The 20,154-nt window shown below is 40.3% G+C and overlaps 1 protein-coding gene across 1 annotated transcript in view; it reads left to right on the plus strand.

Moving 5' to 3' along the window:
- LOC137939115 (putative ribosomal large subunit pseudouridine synthase SVR1, chloroplastic) overlaps positions 1 to 19,530 on the plus strand; it is a 37,311-nt gene extending 17,781 nt beyond the window's left edge. Inside the window, exons 9-10 of the mRNA XM_068784306.1 lie at positions 14,268 to 14,323; positions 19,119 to 19,530. Of these exons, the coding sequence (XP_068640407.1) occupies positions 14,268 to 14,323; positions 19,119 to 19,188 (126 nt within the window). The 3' untranslated portion in view covers positions 19,189 to 19,530. The remainder of the gene's footprint in view (positions 1 to 14,267; positions 14,324 to 19,118) is intronic.
- The last annotated feature ends 624 nt before the right edge of the window (positions 19,531 to 20,154 follow it).

Genomic DNA, 20,154 nt, shown 5'->3' on the forward strand with positions numbered 1-20,154 from the left:
ACTCTTATTACTGGTGGGTCCACTCTCCATGATGAGGGCATGGGCCTTCTTCAAATAACAATTACTCAATGTAATTTGAAGAAAATGTGGACCAAATAAGTCACCAACAATAGAGGGAAAAGGAGAAAATAATTTCTTCATGAGAGTAAGCACCAAATTATCAATAAATTTGTGCTTTTGGCAAGTAAGAATAAGATCTAGCCATCACTCAATTCCTCTTATATTCTTAAAGGAAAAACAAAGAGGAGAAGGTAGATGCAACTGCTTAGGCCTTAATCCAAACTCTAACACAAACTGAGAGCAAAAAATATTTAGAGAAAATTTAGAGGCAAATCAAGACACTCAGAAACAAATTTATCTTTAGCTCATGGGAATACGTCAACGTAAAAAAAAAAAAAATGCAATAGTTGAAGTTCAAGAACAACAAAAATAATAGGGATAAGTGAGTGCTGGAATTTCATCAAATATATAACGGTCATCCAACAACATAACTCAATTCCATGAGCAACATCAAGTGGGAGAATTTATAGCAACATGTGTTGAAATTCCACCTCAAATAAAATTGATCCAAATTATATAAAGGTAACTGAATCTCAAAACATCAATCTTGATAAAACACAAGTAGTAACTGATCTTGATCAAACTTGTAATTGATCTACAAGCAGATCTAGATTATAACATCATTAGTCATAAAAATAAAATTTTACAACATATGAAGATTATCTTGACTTGATGTGATTCAAAGTTCAAGAAGAAGAAAAAAAAAAGTAAAGGAGTATGTAAATAAGAAGAAGAAAAAACGTAAAGAAGAAGAGAATTAACTTATCTCTTCATGGTTGAACTCCTTTTTTTACGAACTTCTTGGACAAATTTCATAACTACTTCATCAAGTGGGATCCTAAACTCCTTGCTCTGATACCATGTAGAATTTAGGGTTCCATGAGTAGAACTTTAGATAAACGAGGAAAAAGAAGAAGAAGAGAGAAATGAGAGGAGAAGAAGAAGAATGTAGAAGGAGAGAGTTTGGATTAAGGGAAGAAGGGTTTGCGTCAAATAAGAAAGAGGAAGGTTGGATGAATTTGTGGAAGAAGAGGAGAGGGCTTCAATGCTCTACCTCTTAGCCAATGCCTTTATTTATAGTTTCACAATGCCCTTAGGGCTACAACTTGATAAAACAAAAGACATAAAAGGAACACATATTTACACCTCTATGCCATCTTTATGGAAAGTACCATATTTTACCCATATGCTACTCCTTTGACGTGTGGGCTTCTTGACTTGAGCTTGTGGGCTTGAGCCCATCTTCCAACAGTCCCAAAATCTCAAAACAAGGTATTTGATGTCTGTTCATGAGTTATCAAGTCCACTTGTTTTGTTAAATGTCTTGGTACTAATAATCATAAATTGTCCCTAAGGTCCATTAAATGTGTTTTTTGGGTTATTCTCATTGTCAAAAGGGATATACGTGCTATAATCTTCTTACAAGAATAATCTAGTCGGCCAATAACATAGGATGGCTCCTCCACACGACTAATTGCATATCTTTTGATATTCCAATTCTCTAGTTTGCGGATGATACTATTTGCTTCGGGGTTGGTACTATGGATCAGATCAGAAAATTGCGTGCCGTGTTGGGATTATTTGAATTGGCTTCTGATCAGAACATAAACTGTGGAAAAACCACTCTCCTTGGCTATCACATTGATCCAGTTGGGCTTCGGGATATGGCAGACTATCTGGGATGCTCTGTGGGAAATATGCCAGCTACATATCTTGGGCTCCCACTTTTTGATTCTCGGCTTTTGGTGTCACTATGGTCCCCCCTCATTGAGAAATTTGAAAAGAGGTTAGCCACTTGGAGGGGAAAAATTTTATCAACAGCGGGGCGTCTCACTCTCCTCAAGTCTTGTCTGGTGGGGCTGCCAAATTATCTGTTATCATTCATGCACTATCTGGCCTCCGTTTGCTCCAAAATTGATGCCATCCGTTGACGATTTCTATGGAGAGGTTCAGAAGATAACTTCAGATACCATCTGGTAAGTTGGAAGGATATTTGCATACCTCATAATAGGGGAGGATTGTGCATTCGGCCTACAAGAGAAATGAACAAAGGTCTTATGCTCAAATGAATTTGGAATTTCAACAACAAGCAAAACAATTTATGGAAGAATATGGTGAAATTCTACTTCAGTTTTTGGGTGCATGGTGGAGAGAGGGTGGCGCTGCTCGCCTTCTATCCCTGATATGGAAATTAGTTTCCAAGCTCCTTCCAGTATCCAGAGATGCTACCTCGTTTCACACGGGCAATGGAAGGACCCTTCTCTTCTGGTCGGACGAATGGTGTGGCCCCCGATTTCTCTCGGAGGACTTCCCGGGGCTGCTGTATAGGGTGGCAAGTGACTCTCTTGCTCTGTGGCTGATTCATGGAGTGATCACTAGTGGAGTATCCCATTCCGTCAGGGATTAAATGATGAGGAGTCGTTGGCTTTTTGTTCTCTCCTTACTAAACTCAGCAGTACTATTATCCGGGAGCACTCAGTTGATAAGCTGATTTGGAAGCCCAGTAATAATGGCCGATTCACTGTCACTTCGTCTTACTCTCATATCAGAAAGCAAGACTACAATACTCATGAGCACAAGGCGAATCTGGCTTGGAAACTGTCTGCGCCAAACAAAATCAAATTCTTCGTGTGGTCAGCCATCAGAGAACAAATTCTTACTTCAGACAACCTTCATAGAAGAGGCTTCACTGCACCCAATCTTTCTTGTCCCCTTTGCGGTGAGTGCGAAGAGACAGTCCAGCATGTCCTCTTACACTGTGGATTTTCGTGGCAAGTTTGAATGAAGATCTTTCAGAAAATCGGGCTCCAACTGGGGCTACATCAGGACCTGTTTGGCACCTTTGAGATGGTTCGAGGGATTCTCCTTCCTCGGCTAGGCAAGTTAATTCTTTTGGCCTATCTTGCGCATGTTCCATGGTGCATTTGGCTCGAGCGGAACGACTGGAGATTCAACTCCAAAGCTAGCACCCTAGACAACACGACTTCTCATACCGTTGGCCTCATCTCGAGCTGGCTTCATACAAAGAAGGATTTTGCCACTCTATTGGGGGTTTCCCTTCGGGAAAATTGGAATTTGATCGCTCACTTGTTTGGCCCCAGTAGAGTTCCAAGAATGGCTATCTGGGATCCTCCCCCTTGCGATTGTATAAAACTGAATTTTGATGGTAGTGCTATTGGATGTCCCGGTCCAGCAGGAGCAAGTGGTGTGTTTAGAGGTCACAATGGAGACCATATTCTTTCTTATGCTGGTTCGATGGGCATTGCTGATTCTAATACTGCTGAAGTTAATGCTCTGCTGTTCGGCCTCCAAATCTTCAGGGATCGTCTCTATGGCAAGTTAATCATTGAAGGCGACTCGAAGACGGTTATTAGTTGGTGTTCCAAGGACAACCTCCCCCCTTGGCGCCACTAGCCCATCGCTGATAGTATTGCTGACATTGTATCTTCTACGCATTGTAATTGGAATCTCATTCTTAGATCAGCCAACTCTTTGGCTGATAAATTGGCAAAATTCGGAACTTCCCAACAATCTCTCATTGTTTGGGAAGGCTTCCCTCCCTTGTAATATGCTCTATTGAGCTTTTGCCTTAATTAAAATCAGCATCATTTCAAAAAAAAAAAAAAAAAAAACTTATATTTTTGCGGATGTCACTTTTTTTGAAAATATTGTTGGCCCAGGTAGATTCTCAAGATGTGGAGGTGAATTGAGTTTTTGCAATTTTAAAATAAGTGTGCCAATTTGAAATTTAAAGCAAATGCAATATATAATGTGTCCACACCACAAATAACACAAAGATGTTTTGTTTTTGATGTTTCCCTAGTGGTATTCACCGCCCAATAACCCTTGAAAAATTTCACTAATTTGATCTATTATCTGGAATTTACACAAAAGAGATTCCAACTCTCTTTTAAGCCAAATGTCTACTCAAATACACGATTACAATAACCTAGCTACCAGTTGCCAGTTTCCTTTAAGATTGGAGTTGCTGAAACTTCTGAACTCTTTTTGGGTCAATAGCCAAATTTTTACGTGGCCCGTAATGCTGTCAATCAATATTTCAGAAGGGGAAGATTTAAAATTGAATTTTCTTCTGTTTCTTTCCTTCCATAATCCCCATAGGATTTGCCCTATGCAATATGAGAGAAGCATCTTTCCAAGCTTTGGGAGACTAACACTGGTGATTGAGAGGATAGTGGATGACAGATTTTGTGAGGCGCAGTACTGAAACCCAATTTTATTTAAGAGGGTGGTCAGATAGTATGGGCATAATGGCAAGATAACAGTATATGATTGGCAGTTTCTGGAGCATTTTGGCAAAAAGTTACGGGGGTTCCATGCCGAATGAAAGAATCTGAGGTGAGGATTTATTTCTACAAGTGCTCTAGATAATTTTTTTTGCACGTGGCAGGGCAAGTAGGTTCCAGGCGGAGGCCGCAGATGATTTTACATCTTGATGGAATGTGATACAAGGAGAAATTGGAGAGAAATGGGATTTTTGCAAAGTCTCTAGCTCCTTTTCTCTCAAAAATTGACTTTGGAATGGATTTCAAGTATTGAAAGCTTTGAATATGGTAGGTTTGAAAATAAATGCTCAATAACTGTGCTAAGGCATGTTTGAGGGGGTATTTATAGCTTCTCCAAACCAAACTAGCAGTAAATGTTCGTTTGCAAAAAAATGATGACTTAATGATCGATCAATGGAAAGTAATGATCGATCAATCGTGTAACAATTATATTTTTGTCAGACTTTAGGTTGATTAATCGGCTAATGCTTGTGTGTCAGATAAGAAATTTTAAGCTGATTGATCAATCCACCTTGACTATCGATCATGCATTGGTCCTCCTAGCCATGCAAAACTATGTATGATTGATCAATGACTTGTGTTTGATCAATCATGCATTGTGTCCCTCATTGGCATACTTTCGTATGATCAATCAATGTTGTAGGTATGATTGATCATGCTTTATAATTTTTTTTTTTTTGGTACACCGCTCAAACACAGTGACTTTTTTTTGTTTTTTTTGAAATAGTGTTGAATTATATTAAAGGCTCAAAAGAGCAAACTTATAACTGGGAAGGGGGGGGGGGGGGGGGGGGGGGGGGGAGGGGGCGTCTCAAAGAATGAGAGATTGCTGGGATGTTCCAAATTTAGATAGCCTATTAGCCAAGAAATTGGCTGACCTAGGAATGTGATTCCACGTACAAGAAATATAATATACAATGTTTGCTATGGAAGAAACGATGTGCCAATGTCGCCACAGGGGGGAGGCCGTGCAATAGCACCAACTAATGACAACTTTAGAATCCCCTTCAATCACCTAAGGCCGTGTGGTTTGATGGTATTCTCTTTACAACCAGGAGCGTCATGTCGCGACTTCGAATCACGCCACGCCCTCTCAAAAAAAAACAAAAGAATCCCCTTCAATCATCAGCTTTCAGTGAAGACGGTCCTTGAAAATTTCCAGCCCATGGAGAAGGGCAGTCACTTCCGCGGTGTTGGATTCGGCAATACAAACTGGCCTCGCATATGAAAGAATAGTTTCTCCTCTGTGATTTCTGAAGACTCCACCCCCACCGGCTGGTCCTGGGCACCCCAAAACACTTCCATCAAAATTTAACTTACGCAATCACTAGTGGGAGGCTCCCATTCGGCCATGGCCGACACCTTTTGAGGACCCGCCATATGAGCCAAAAGATTCCAATTCTAGTGAAGGGATATTCCCGCTTCAGGGGCAAATTCCTTCCTGGTATGCAACCGACTGGAGATCATTCCCACTACGCAAGAGAGTGCTTCAGCCAAAGACACCACAGAATATGGGCAAGGCATACAGAGAGAAGCAGTTTGCCAATTCTTCGCAAATGTGTCCTCAATACCATCTGGAAGGTGCCGAAAAGGTCTTGATGAAGGCCCACCTGAATACCAATTTTTTGGAAAATCGCCATCATACTTGCCATGAGTACCTGCAGTGGTGGAGAATATGCTGAACAAACTCCTCGCAAACACCATAGAGAGGGCAAGTGTTTTCAGGAACGGTAAAGCCCCTCTTTTGAAGGTTATTTGTTGTGAGGATTTGTTCCTTAATGGCTGTCCATATGAAAAAAATTATCTTGTTAGGGCACTGACAGCTTCCATGCAATATTTGCATTGTGCTCAGGTCTGTTGGGGTCGTCTTCTCTGATATGGGAATAAGCTGAGGCCACTGAGAAGATACCATTAATGCTAGGCTTCCAGATTAATTTATCGTGCACCCGATCCTGAATGACTGTGTTGTTGAGGCTGGAAAGAAGCGATCGGAATGCACTGGCTTCATCATCATTCAAACCATGGCGAAAGAGGAGGCTCCAAGACTAATTACTCCATGAGTCGGTCACCGAGTAAGATAGATCCATAGTGATCCTTGCTAGCCCCGGATAATCCTCAAACAATGGTGGGGGACCGCACCACTCGTCTGTCCAGAAGCGAAGGGTCCTGTTACCAGGATAGAAGGAGGTCACTGCCTTGAATGTGGGAAGTAATTTGTAAACACATTTCCAAATCGGGGATAAGCGGCGGGAGGCACCCCCCTCTCTCCACCAGTGGCCTGGGAATTGAAGGTAAAATCTCACCATGTTCCTCCACAAACTATTGTGTTTGGAATTGAGGTTCCAAATCCACTTAAAAAGGAAAAAACTATTCATGTCCTTCGTAGGTCACCTCTGATCTGGGGTTGACAAATCTCTTTCCAACTGACCAAATGGTACTTGAAGGTGTCTTTAGTACCTCTCTAGAGAAAGCGTCGACGAATAGCATCAATCTTTGAGCACAACGAAGCCGGGCGATGAGTGAAGGATAGGAGGTAATTGGGCAGTCCCGCCAAGCATGATTTTAGCAGGGTAAGTCCTCCTATTGTGGATAGTAGCTTGCCCTGCCAAGTGGCAAGTCTTCACTCGAATTTCTCTGTGAGGGGGGACCAAAGTGCAGCTGTGGGGCGTGTGTCAAATAGTGGTAGGCCCATGCGCAACCCAAGAATTCTGCCATATCTCGAAGCACTGGGCCGTCAATATAGTATCCAAGAATAATTGTTTTCTTCCAGTTGATGCTCTGACCCGAAGTCAACTCAAATAAGCCAAAAACTGCCCTTAGCTTCTTGATTTGGTCCATGGTGCCCACACCAAAGTAGATGGTGTCATCCATAAACTGAAGAATCGGAATATCAAAAGCCTCTGAGTCAGCTGTGGGGAGAAGCCACCCAAATCCTTTGGTTGAGTAAATCAAGGAGGAAAGGTACTTGACTACCAAATTGAAGAGCAAGGGGGAGAAGGGGTCTCCCTGACGGATGCCACGAGTTTCCTTAAAGTAGCCACAAACTGTCCCATTAAGAAGTACTGAATAGCTGGTTGAGGAGATGCAACTTTGAATCCAACTCTGGCTTGAGGATAAATCTGGGTTGCTTCAAAGTCTTGAAGTGATGAAGGAGCTCATGGCAAGCCATTGCCGAGTCCAGAATATTCCTCCCTTTGATGAAGGCACTCTACCCCTGATGAATGACAAACGGAAGAACCGCCTAGAGATGGTTGGCAAGGAGACGAGCAATCACCTTATAGGTGCTGGTGGTGAGGCTAATAGGCCGGAAATCCGAAGGAAGTTCTGCCCCATCTTTCTTGGGTATGAGGGCAATGAAGGAAGCCCCTATACTCTTAAACACAAAGCCACGATGGTAGAACGAGTGGGCTATGTGGGCGATGTCTTCGCCAATGAAGGGCCAACAATGTTGATAAAATTCTCCATTGAAACCATTCGGCCCCAGAGCTTTGTCCAAAGGAAGGCTCATAGCAGCTTTCTCAATTTCTCACCCAGAGAAGGGAAGTTCAATAAGATTGTTGGTCGCTGTAGGAATAGCCAAGATGTTGACGCTCTGGAAGAAAGGTCGAAGTGGCTGACATTCAGTATAAAAACCTGCAAAAAAGCTCACCAAAGCCTTAGAAATAAGGGATCAGTCCGAGGTAACCTCGCCATTGATGTTGAGCGAGGTTATTCGGTTGGATCTTCTCCTGGTTGTAGCGACGACTTGAAGAAATTTAGTATTAGCATCCCCCTCTAAGAGCCATCTAAACCGAGTGCGTTGTTTCCAGTGCACGAGTTCGCAGTGAGCGAACAATTGCAATTGCCTCTGAAGGGCTTAGCGCTGAACCATTTCAGCAGTGGTCGAGCTTTTGGACTCTTCTTCTGAGTCAAGAGCATCCACCTGAGCAAGGTCGTCGGCTTTTTCAGCCGAACGGAAGGACTGGCGCTCCAATGCCCAAGCACGCAAAAGGGGCTTTAGCACCTTGAGCTTCATCGGGAGGGACCACCCACTCGGGCCAACCACAACAATTTCTTTCCAAAATGACTGGACAGAAGTATCAAAAGTGGGTCTTTAATCCACGCATTGTTAAATCTGAAGGGAGAGGGGCCCCCAATTGCCGAAATGAGTATTCACCATGATCGGCCAATGATCCAAGACTGCGCGGCCGAGAACTTTTCCGGTTGTATTGCTGTATTACTGAATCCAATCCTCGTTGGCAAGAAATCCTTCGAGCTTTAGACATAACCGGGGGTTGCCTTTCATTGGACAAAGTAAAGCTCTTTCCAGATAATGCGATCTCGTCACGGTCCTAGCTTCCTATGAAATCGGCAAAAAGTCTCATGGAGGTAAAAATCCTTCGAGACAGTGGAGATTTCTCATGAAAAAACCGCGTCACATTGAAGTCTCCAACAAGCAGCAAAGGAATAGGCCATCTCTGACAAACCGTTAGGAGGTCATCCCAAAATAGGTGTATCTCATTGTGTGTAGTAGGTTCGTAGACACCCACCAGACACCAAATATTACCCGAGCTCTTATCCCGCAGCTTGACACTGAGAGAGTAGTTTCCCCAAAAGCTGTCAATCATCTCAATAGTACTAGTGTCCCAAATAAGGAGAATATCACCTGCCGAGCCGACGGTGTCCACAGTAATACAGCCGGGCTCCTTTAGGGGCTAAATATCCTGAACAAAATTGAGAGGGAGCGAAGCAACCTTGGTCTCTAGGAGCACCACAATGCTCGATTTTGTAGAGGCGAGGAGGCTTCGAACAGACGCTCGGCGACGTGTCAAACCAATTCCACAAACATTCCAAGAAAGCACAATCATTTATCATTCTTTTTTTTCTTTGACTTTTCAGAGGGGTGGTTATCCCTCGGTAGAGGCCCCGAGATAACAGTACCCATCACTTTGGCTAGTGCTGTTCGGATTGCGATGCCTCCACAAAGCGTTGGGATCTTTCACCCGGCTCCAGAAATATGTATAGACCAATTTCTGGATCGCGAGGGAATTGGCTTTGGGCATTGGGCTCTCCCTGAATCAATGGCCTAGGCTGGCCTCTGTTCTAATGCTGGTATGTGGCTAGGGGGGCTGGGGAGCGGTTTCGAGGGTGGCTTTGGGCTAGCTCGCTAGTCCCTGAGACAGATTCGGCGTCAGAGTGAAGAATAAAAGACTTGACTCAAGCTAGATGTTGGGTACACTCCTATACTTTTTAGGTAGTGGGTCTAGGCATTGCTTTGAAGTGATGAAAACACAAGAAGATAGACTGAAGAAATGCTAGAGGAAACAACTTTAACTAGAAGGAGGTAACTATGCTAAACTTATACTTCCAAAGTGACTTTTTTTTTTGAAAACTAGGGGAGGTTATAATGGTGGAATTTAATAAATTTGACCAAGTATAACTTTTTGGGTTGACCACAATTTTTCAGAGTTAACTATGCGGAAGATACACAACCAAGTAACAAAAACGCAAAACTTGAAAGCAACATCGAAGCAAGATATTGCATACCTTGAATGAGCACATTATGAAGTGATTATGTCTAACCAAAACTCTCTGATTAGAAGAGAATTTTGGCTAAAAAAATCGATTTTAGGAGAAAAAGAAAGTCAATTCATGTCCATGCATCGAGAGATAATAGGAGAGAAAAAAAAAGAGATTTTCCCCAGAAACTGACCTTTGGTACTTCTGATATCGATATCTCCAAAAATAAAGCTCAGAATCACAAATAGTTTGTTGCTCAAGAAACTACACTCAAAGAGCTTTAAATTGATACCTAATTTGACATAAAAAGTTTTGTTATTGAATCTTTTATAACATCTTGATTTTTTCATTTTGTAGCTTGACCCTTGCTGACTCCAATTTGAATGACTCCTTAAATATAGATCAAATTGACATGGGATTTTTTCCTTCTGAAATTAGACTTCGATACCTTTCATCCTAACTTTTATTCTTAAAATATACTTCTTTTAGAGAAAGAATCTAATAGATTTTGGACTTTGTAATCTGGCCGAACTGAGTACTTTTTCTTCTTTGGCTAGCATGACCATTAACCCTTGCAAAATTGATATATCCCTCTAGAAAACTCAGATTGAGAATTGGTTTGATAAGGTAAAAAATAGACTTACAAATCTTTCTTTAGACATATAAATCTCGATATAAAGTCTCATGTTTGATGGGTTAGACAACTCGAAAAGTGAAGGTTTCTACTGTTGTTCAAACTTCTCTTGCAATCTGACCTTTGTTGCTTTAAATATCGATTTCTCTTTGTAGAAAATTCCAATTGCCAAACTTCTTTTTGTGATGGAAAGTAGATTCGAAGATATTTTCATCAATATATAAATTTGTAGTATGAAAAGTTCAGTATGGAGTGCAAATGCCAAGAAAATAACGGGTACTAGGACAAGAAAAAAAGAAAAAAGATAGAATAGGAACCTAAACTGCTAGAGATGATAGATCAGAAAATGATCACATTATTTATGTGGGTTGACCGAGTCAACTCATAGAACCCGCTTTGATACCATGTTGAATTTCTGTAAAAAAAAAAAAAACTTCACTAACTTGATATAATTTGAGTACATGAGACTCTATTTATAATAGAGGAAACATGTAGAATCTTATTACAATTAAACTACCCTTAACCTAGTTATACCCAAAGTTAAATACTAAAAGATAAGTCCAAAAACAATTGAACAATTGAATATAAATAGAAGGCTAACATAATTAAAACACCTTTAACTGAGACTTTTTTGTGAGACCTCCCCCTGTGAGACTCTTGTAAGACTCCACCATAATAATTTTGGTTTTGTGAGCCTTCTTGTTGTGAGAATCATGTAAGATTTTTTCATACTTGGTCTTTAACACCGTGAACACATGGTCGGACCATAACTCCATTTGTGAGTCTAGTGATTTTCCTCCAGCGTCCAAATAGCCATTTAGGATAGAATTCATCTAGTCTGTAATGGCATTACAAGGAATTTGTGAGTTAGAGCTCCAAGATGAGTGTAGGAGCTTGCAATCATCTGAAAAAGCGAATTAATCATCTACCTTCTTCAAGGAAAGATATTTTAAGCATGTCATGCAACTTCGAGAAGGAAGAGATCCAATCTCCAAGCTTTGAAATCTTACTTAGACTCCAGTTTAATGTTGCAACAACGTTGTTCAAAAGTTCCTAAGCCCATCCGATAGAAGCTTAGGAGGGAGATGAATAGAAGATACCGAAGAAGATTTCTTCCAGGCATCAAGATTCCCACCCAGGCTTACTGGTGAAATGGTCCAACGATTATAGGAGCAACTGCCTCAATGTTGACAACTTCTATCGGGAGAAAAATCTTTAAGGATTCAAGAAACTGGATCCACTCAAATCCATTAGATGTTTGTTTAGGAGTGAATAGCCATGCCAGGATTTTCCTATCTCTCAAGTGAACAATTTGACACTCCTTTCTTCTGTAATGAAATGCCAAGATCATGAATTGGGAAGTATGCAACCAAATCTTCTTGCTGAAAACATTTATCATCCTGACTATTGAAAACAGCTTGCAACTAGGCCAAGGATGTGCTTCCAATTTGCTTCGGCACCCTAAAAATATTGTTTCTCCCCTTTTGAAATCGTGATCTTGATATGACCTCTGTCGACTTCACCAACTTCGTCAATCTTCATAATTGATTCCTCATATCGAAGGATTTTGGATCTTGATGTTGTTAAAGTCTCTTTTTGCTGTTTCCTGCAAGCAACAACCATCCAACCTTTCTCCGGTTTGCGCTCCACCACCATATCAAATTATCGCTCCACTGCATCATCTTGCCCCTTAACCTCAATGCTACTTTCTGTTAGGAATTAGATGCCCTAATTCCAAACTTGCGAGATCAATAATAATAATCGTGGAAGAAGGAAAAACAACAAGCATGAGAACAAACAAGATTTATACAAGTTCGCCTCAAGGTGAAATTACGTCTTGTCTTCCGCTGCTACAGTAATCCACTATGAAGATGAAATAGTTTACTTGAGAGATCACACACACTTACAAGTGTTGTTTTTCTCTAACCTCTCTTGGCCGCCATTGATGCTCCTCCGGTGATCAATGATAAAACCCTAATAGTGGCACCCCCTCATTTATAAAGAGAAAACTAGGGCAACCGCTTTGCAAGAGTAAAATTCCCAAACTGTCCTTAATGAAACAACAATTAATATATCGTGGATTGGACAGGGGCTTTGCCCCCACACCCCCGTGAGGGGAGCTTCCTGCCCCCCTTTCAACCCCCACATTGTACCGATTCAGCGTAGGGCGTTGATTAGGTTCTACAACTTAACACTCTCTTTCTCTTTTTCCTCATTTGCTCCATCCTGATCATCAGGCAGTTGAGGCTATGATAATTGACCAATAATTACAAGTATTATTATGTAGTTATATATTTGGGCTTTTCTGTTGTCTTTTTAGCAAATTAAAAGTATTATTATGTAGTTATATATTTGGGTTTTTCTTTTGTCTTTTTAGCAAATTAATGACTGCATAAAAAAGCTGCCAACTTGACAACCTATTATAGATTAGCAATATATCACTATTTCTTATTACATTGTGTTTTTATTTTTCGGATTGTCTGATACATGCATTACTGATCATGATGGATGATTGTGTTTTCTGGAACTATTATGCTCAAGTGATCTTCGTTCTGATAAGCCTCTTTGTATGACTTTTCCAACTAGTTCAGTCCTATGCTCATGACATTTGTGCACCTACTTTTTTTAAAGACATGGTGTGCACCTGGGATAATCACAGCCCCGACATTGGACATAGTGTAAAGTTGGATTAATCCATCCTTTGGACTGTGAGGGTTTGATGGGAACTACTAGTCCCACAGTTAAGTAGGTTATCGTTGTCTCTGTTATGACTCTAGTTCAGTTTGAGGAGAATTTAGGGTTATTTATGCCAACAGGAATAGATTTTCTGGAAAAGGGAATAATAGTGGATTGGTTTTGCTTTTAGGGTAAGTTACTCCAATGGGAATAGATTTGGTGGAAAATGAAAAAATAGTGGATTCATTTGTGAAGAGAGCAATGTCCTAGTCTCAATTCTTGGTTGCTGACCTCCCTAGGGACAAATTTGGTTCAATCCTAGCAATCTTCACTTGGTCACCTTTCATTGATATCTATAGGGATATCACAATAAAGAGAAACGATTTTTGCCAATCATTTTACCCCTACACAATTCTATTGCATAACTAACAGATAAAGAAGGAAAAATCACACTTTTGGGTACTAATATTATCATTCTATTTGATTTTGTCATAAAATTTTAAGACAATGAGAAGATTGACCATTAAGTGATCACCCAAGGGGTGAAAAAACTAATAGGAGGGAGTAACTAGGTAGCATGGATGTGAAAAAGATCAACAACAAAAAAAAAAAGAAAAAATTTAAAACAGAAAAGGGTAAGGAAGAGCTGACATCAAGATGTTGCCGGTAGTTCGTTCCCTTGTTAAGGAATTGTCAATTTTGCCAAAAATTATTTCTAGCATTCATTGACTGCCAATTTAGCTGTCAGATTTGCTTCTAAAGTATATGTTGATGTTTCTAATTGATGATAGCTAATTGTTCAGGGTTGTGGGTTTAGGATTTATGGTTTAGAGTTATAGCAAACAACTGGTACTCAGCTGCTGTAGATCCAATCTGGCCTCTACATTTGCTCTGGAAGTATGTGAGAAAGTGCCCATAAATTGAGTATAGACTATTTGTTTGGTATTCTATAGTTCTTTAGAGGTGGCTCATAAAGTTCTTATTTGGATTGCCTAAAGTGAATTTTTTAGTCTGTTTATAGCCTACATGCTTTTGCATTGGAGTTTGCTAGTGTTTCTTCTGGTTTGGCTTATATTTGTAATTGTTGGCAGCTTCATTCTCTAAAGCGTGTCCGAATTGGTGGTTTTAGGCTTCCATCAGATCTTGGGTGAGGACTCTTTAACTCTTTTTTTTTTTTTTCTTTTTTCTTTTTGTCTCATAATGGTTATAGAGGGTTTGATGTATAGAAGTGTTTTTTCATAAAGGTTTGATCTGATCTGATCTGGATCTTGGGCTTATACTTGGATTTGATTTTAGGTATCTACATCCCAAAATATTTGGAGGTTTGAAGTATTTGTGACAAATCAAAACAATTCTTAGGCTAGAAACTGAAACCAGATTTTCAGTGAAAAGATTTGCAAGACATTGTTTTATTAAGTTGTACGCAAAGGACCTAGGTCAGTTGCTTTCACCTTCTTAACCCCTAATTATTACTCTCATCTCCTGGATTTCAAATTTCACTAGACAAATCCATTGACCACTCTTTTCCTTTAAAAAGATTGAATTTTATATAATAGAAGTGTGGGAGGGAATTAGGGTTTACAGACCTCTCTCCCCTATTTATGAATTTGTCAATAGTAAAAATTATAATAACATCCCTATGTAGTGACTCTATATAGGATTTTTTGTTATTGGCTGATTAGAATCCTTGAGGGATTAGGAAAGTCTAGATTATTCCCTCAGAGATTAGAGAGTAGAAGTAACTCTAATCGTCCATCTTTAAATTTAAACTCCGAGAGCCATTTGAATCTTTCAATGAAATACTTTTCCTCTTGTTGATTTCTGGGCTTCTAATCATGTTTACAAAGGGTTAGGAGAAGAAGGAAGAGAAGAAGAGAAGAGAGAAAAGATGAGAAGGGAGTCGTGGGAGAGAGGAAGAGAAGGAAAGAAGCAGATAAGAGGCAAATTGAAATAAGAGAGGCCAGAGCTTTGTAAAGTTGGGTCCAAGGCCCATCCCAAAATGACTAACCAACTTATCTTTTGTGGCTCTACAAGTGGATACTTTAGGTGTAGGCTCTCTTTTTTGTGGCTCTACAAGTGGATAGGTCGATCTGCGACCAACTCAGCATAGGGCGTTAATTAGGCTCCACAACTTAAACAATCTGGTCAGGGTAGCCTAGCTAAGCACTTCTCCCCCTTTTCTCTCTCTTTCTATTGCCTACTAAGGAGGAGTTGCTCGTGGTTATTTTTGCACCCACCAGGTGCTCAACATATTCTATGTGGGAAGAAGACTTAGCTGAGCATGGCCACAACATGTTTTTGAATCACATGTGAGACTTTGGTTCACATTGTTGGAAGTTCTGAAATGAAATGAAATCATCATGGAACTAGTAAAAGAGTTCCAATCTGGCATCAACCAATGGATGATGAGAAGTTTCCAATCGATTATGGAAGGCCTTCGATTGGTATTTTCAACTGTAGGTCTACTCTTCTCCCAACACCTATCGGTCAAAGACATTTAGTGAATACAGAAACGGATACAGAAGATTAAGATTGTGCTTGAAGTACAAAACAACACCCAAGAGACTCTGAGACTGAGGACATGCTGGTCAACATCAATTAAGGTCCAAAGCTTGAAGTGGAAGGAAATGTGCAGCCAAGGTTGGTAAGGAGTGATTTTTCAGAAGTTTGAAAACGATGAGGATTCACCAGATTTTTCCTATAACACATCGGATCAAATAAATCTTTCTCTACCACTAGTAGCACAAGGAGTGAATAGTTTGAACCCATATTCATTGCATGCTTCTGTAGAATTATGGGACCATGGGACAACCAATGATGTTGTTACTATTCCACTTGCATGCAAAGGTTCCAGAGTCCAAGGAAAAAGTCGTAGGAACCTAATGGACGTTTTGCATGTGGGTTTTGGGAAGGTTTTTACATGAAACATTGGGGGAGAAGGGAGACACTGCCATAGGCTGAAATTAGGGTTTCTTGGTGTTTAGGCTTAGGGAATGAGATAAGAAGATGGGATTATGGATTTCTAAGGTTTGGTTAGGTAACTTAGGGTCTTAGGGAGAGGGTAGATTGGGTAATTTATAGAATTGAGATATGGAGATAGGATTTTAGAGACTGTTGGGATTGAAAGTGGGAAAAGGGACTTGCTAGGGTGAACTATTCGGGTTTGGGTTTATGGGACTCAAGAGGGAGTGAGACTTGATATTTATATACTAGAGAGGACTAAATATGTGATAGAATAGTTCTAGAGAGGTTAAGGAATTCTCTGAAGAGGAAAGGGTGGAGTTGAATAGGATGGGAAGGCTACGGTTTGGTGCAAGTGAGGGGGCCAAATTTAGCAAGTTCTTGCTTGTGTGGGAAGGAATAGATAAGGAAGGGAATTAGCACTCTCGTTTAGGAAGGTGGGGATGTGGTTATACTCTAGGGAAAGTGGGAGACTTATGGAAGTATAGTCTAGATAGGAAAGTGATTTAAGAGAGGAGGTTGCCAATCTCCTAACTTAACTTCCTAATCTAGACTAAACTTGTGGAGGAGTTCTAGAGTGACGAACACTTGACTAGGTCTAGTGGGGGACTCTTGGGACCTGACTTGAGTATGGTGGACTTGTATGGAAGGGTAGAGGACAGTGGGATGATAACTAAGGACTTAGGGTATAGTCTGAATATTGTTCAGACTGTAGAATAGGGGATGGGCGGCTAGGGTAATGATTGGAATGACTGATGACTACAATGAAAGGAGTGAAAGATAGAACTAAGAACTCTTTCCTTTGTTAAGGGTTGTTCTCCTCAGTGGAGAAGATGAGTTGATTGGATTTCTTACACCGGATAGATACCCTATTAGCTGGGTTTAGCTGCCTCTTGACCTTTATATCAGTTGTTAGACGCTTTGGGTTATCTAAAACTTAAAAAAAGACAAGTTGTATTTGATTGATTGATTCCAAGGATTCATAAAACTTACATTATATAGACTGATTGACTGAGCAACAACTGTTGTGTACTTTATGTGAACTAATGGTGTGGACGCCCACTGACTTTTGCACTAAGCTACCTCCTAAATACGTTGAATCTAAGATCATCTTCTCTTCACTCCAGTGTGGATTTACTGGAGGAAAAGTATCCTCCTTGAGCCTTACAACTTATTTCTCCTACTTGTAATTAAAACACGTGCTAAAATAAAACTCCTACTTCTACTCTAGACTTGATGTTACTGGATTTACGCAGGGGCAAACATGCCTTATTCATCTAGAGCTCTCGAGCTTTCAAGGGCTGAGAATTGGATATCGTAACGGATGTCTGCAGCAGAAGTTGTAGTGAAACCAGAGGACATTCCGTATCCAACTTTGCCTGCCAGAGGACATTCTCTCGATTGAGTGTTTGCTTCTTGGGATCCCCCTCCCTAAATTGGGGAGGCTGATCATCTCTACCTGCGTTGCTTTCATCCCTTGGGGCATCTGGATTGAACGCAACAACAGGCTCTTTAATGCCAAGCATCTCCCTCGTGACCGGGTCATCTCCTCTATTACAGACCACATCTCTGCTTGGTTGCACTCCGAGGAGTTCTCTGCTCTCTTTGGGTTCTCGCTCAGGGAAAATTGGAGCACCATTACCCAGTTGGGAGCCCCGTCGAAGCCTCCAGCGATGCAGGAATCGTGACCCCTGATCCGGATTACATCAAGATGAATTTTGATGGCACCTCCCTCGACGACCCTGGTTTGGCTGGTTATGGTGGGGCCTTCCATGACTCGTATAGTGCCCAACTTTTGTCCTATTCCGGTCCTATGGGCATCGCGGACTCCACTGCAGCTAAGCTTCAGGCCCTCCTCAGAGGACTCATCATCTTTCGTGAGCGTTTCTTTGGGCTTCTCCACATTGAGGGAGACTCTGCGGTGATCATCGGATGATTCTCCTCTCCCTCTCCCTTGCCATGGCGTCACTGGGATGTTTATTACTACATTTTGGACATTCTTCCCCATATTACTTGTATTTGGTCCTATGTTCCATGATCTGCAAATTCTGTTGCAGACTATTGTACTAAGTAGGGGACCTCCTTTTATGCTCCTCTTGTAAGGGGGAGACCTACCTAATCTTGTTTGTTGTTTCTGGTTTAATGAATTCATCTCTTTCATAAAAAAAAAGTTGTAGTGAAACCTTGAAGATGAGGTTCTTCCAAGGGGAAGAATATTGGGTTTTCTTATAATAATTAGGTGATTAGAGGTTTTTCTTATGATAATTGGATGATTAAAGATAGTTTTGGTATTAACTCTAGGGTATAGAGGCAGGCATGAAAATAGAAAGTTTGGTTGACAAGTATTTGGGAAAGGGGCATTGAGGCAAGTTTGGAACGTTACCTTTGGGAATATTTTATCGCAGTAGCTTGCAATATTAAATACTCTCTTTCTAATATTTTTGCTCAAAGATTAGATTTATTTGCCTGCCTTTATCCCTTATTTTTTTCCTCCCTCTTCTAAACAAGAATATCACCTGCACACAATTACAATGCTTAGAATGCCCAGTTATTGTGCTGATAAAAGTGAAGCAATTTGTCTTTAAATTTTTTGGTTTTTTGTTTTTAGTTTAGGTAAAGGTGAAGAAGCATCTTAAGATGCAGATCTGAGAGAATGTCCATATCCAATTGGTGCTTGTAGTCACTTGGCATAACACTTGTTATCAATTAGTCTACCAATACATAGGGAAAAACCTGATTTTTCCTAGTAGTTTCTGAGAGTATGAATTTAGTTGCAACTGGTACTCATAAAGACTAACTATAATGACAAGCAATGTTTATCTAAGATAAGAGCTTGTAAATAGCCTACTGGTATAAAATACATACTTATGTAGGTTACCCGAAATTTGAGTTGATTGTTATCTGGGTTCCGTTTGGGCTTTGTTCTAGTTGACTTTCATTTACAGCCAGTTCCACTTAGTCTTTGGTTTTTCTTCTTTCAGCCTGGGGCAGTACTTGGAACTAAGACCTGCTGACATCAAGTCATTTGGAGGAAAAGTTCAGAGTGTATAGTCAGAGATTATATGTATTGTTGATTTCTATTGCTTATTTGAATGATTAAGTTGATCAAGTGTTTGTTCTATACAAATCTCTTATTCTGCAGCATATGACCACTTCTGACAAGGTAAGTCATTTCTTGTACCGCTATCCACGGCGAACCGAACCGTGTACCATTGACATCTCTGGCATGGATCCAGACTGGGAATATCATTGTATTCCTAATGAAGCTGCTGCAATTCATTTATTTGAGAACACAAATAGCGAGATTTTCTGATTCTTCTGCTTGGGGAGGTTCAAATTTTTATCCAAGTTATTTCTCTTTTTGTCCAAGTCACTTAAATCTTTTTCTTTGTGAGTATTGGGAAAACCCCCATTTAAGTGTATAACTGAAAAGTCCGAATCATCAACTCTGCAATCATTTGTTAGAATTAATAGGTGTTCATATCATTCATTTGAATAAATTGAATGTTGGACGATCATGATACTCCCCAAAATTGAAATTCTTGATCAAGAGAGGAATACTATCACCCTTTTTATTCAATAAGATACCAAAGTGGATGGTTGATTCATTCTATACTAGAAAGGTGTTAGGGATTCGTTTGAGAAAAAAATGAATTTAGGGTGTAGCCCAGAAAAGGATTCATTGGAGTTAAACGTTACCAAATTTTCAGGAGTATATCAATTTATGCTCACACAGTGTTCTTCAAACCACAATTCTAAACAAACCAGAGCCAATCCCAATTGATTCTGTAGCAGAATGAATTACGGTTATTTTTCAAGGTGATACAGTCGGGTGCCTACTCTGAATCTCATTTCAATCTAATGATCCGTGACTTCAATATCTCTCTCTTGGTTTTTGCTTGAATGCACTAGGAAGAAGAAAGGAGGGGAGATAATGGTAGAAAAAGAAGAATTTAGACAGGAGAAACATGGAATCCTACATGTTTTTTAAATTTACAGTTTTAAACTTTTCACTAT

The sequence above is a fragment of the Aristolochia californica genome, unplaced genomic scaffold (genome assembly GCF_029961685.1).
Source record: "Aristolochia californica isolate CCGP_79_NKW_82.1479 unplaced genomic scaffold, dmAriCali1.0.hap1 SCAF_8, whole genome shotgun sequence".
In the NCBI taxonomy this organism is placed as follows: domain Eukaryota; kingdom Viridiplantae; phylum Streptophyta; class Magnoliopsida; order Piperales; family Aristolochiaceae; genus Aristolochia; species Aristolochia californica.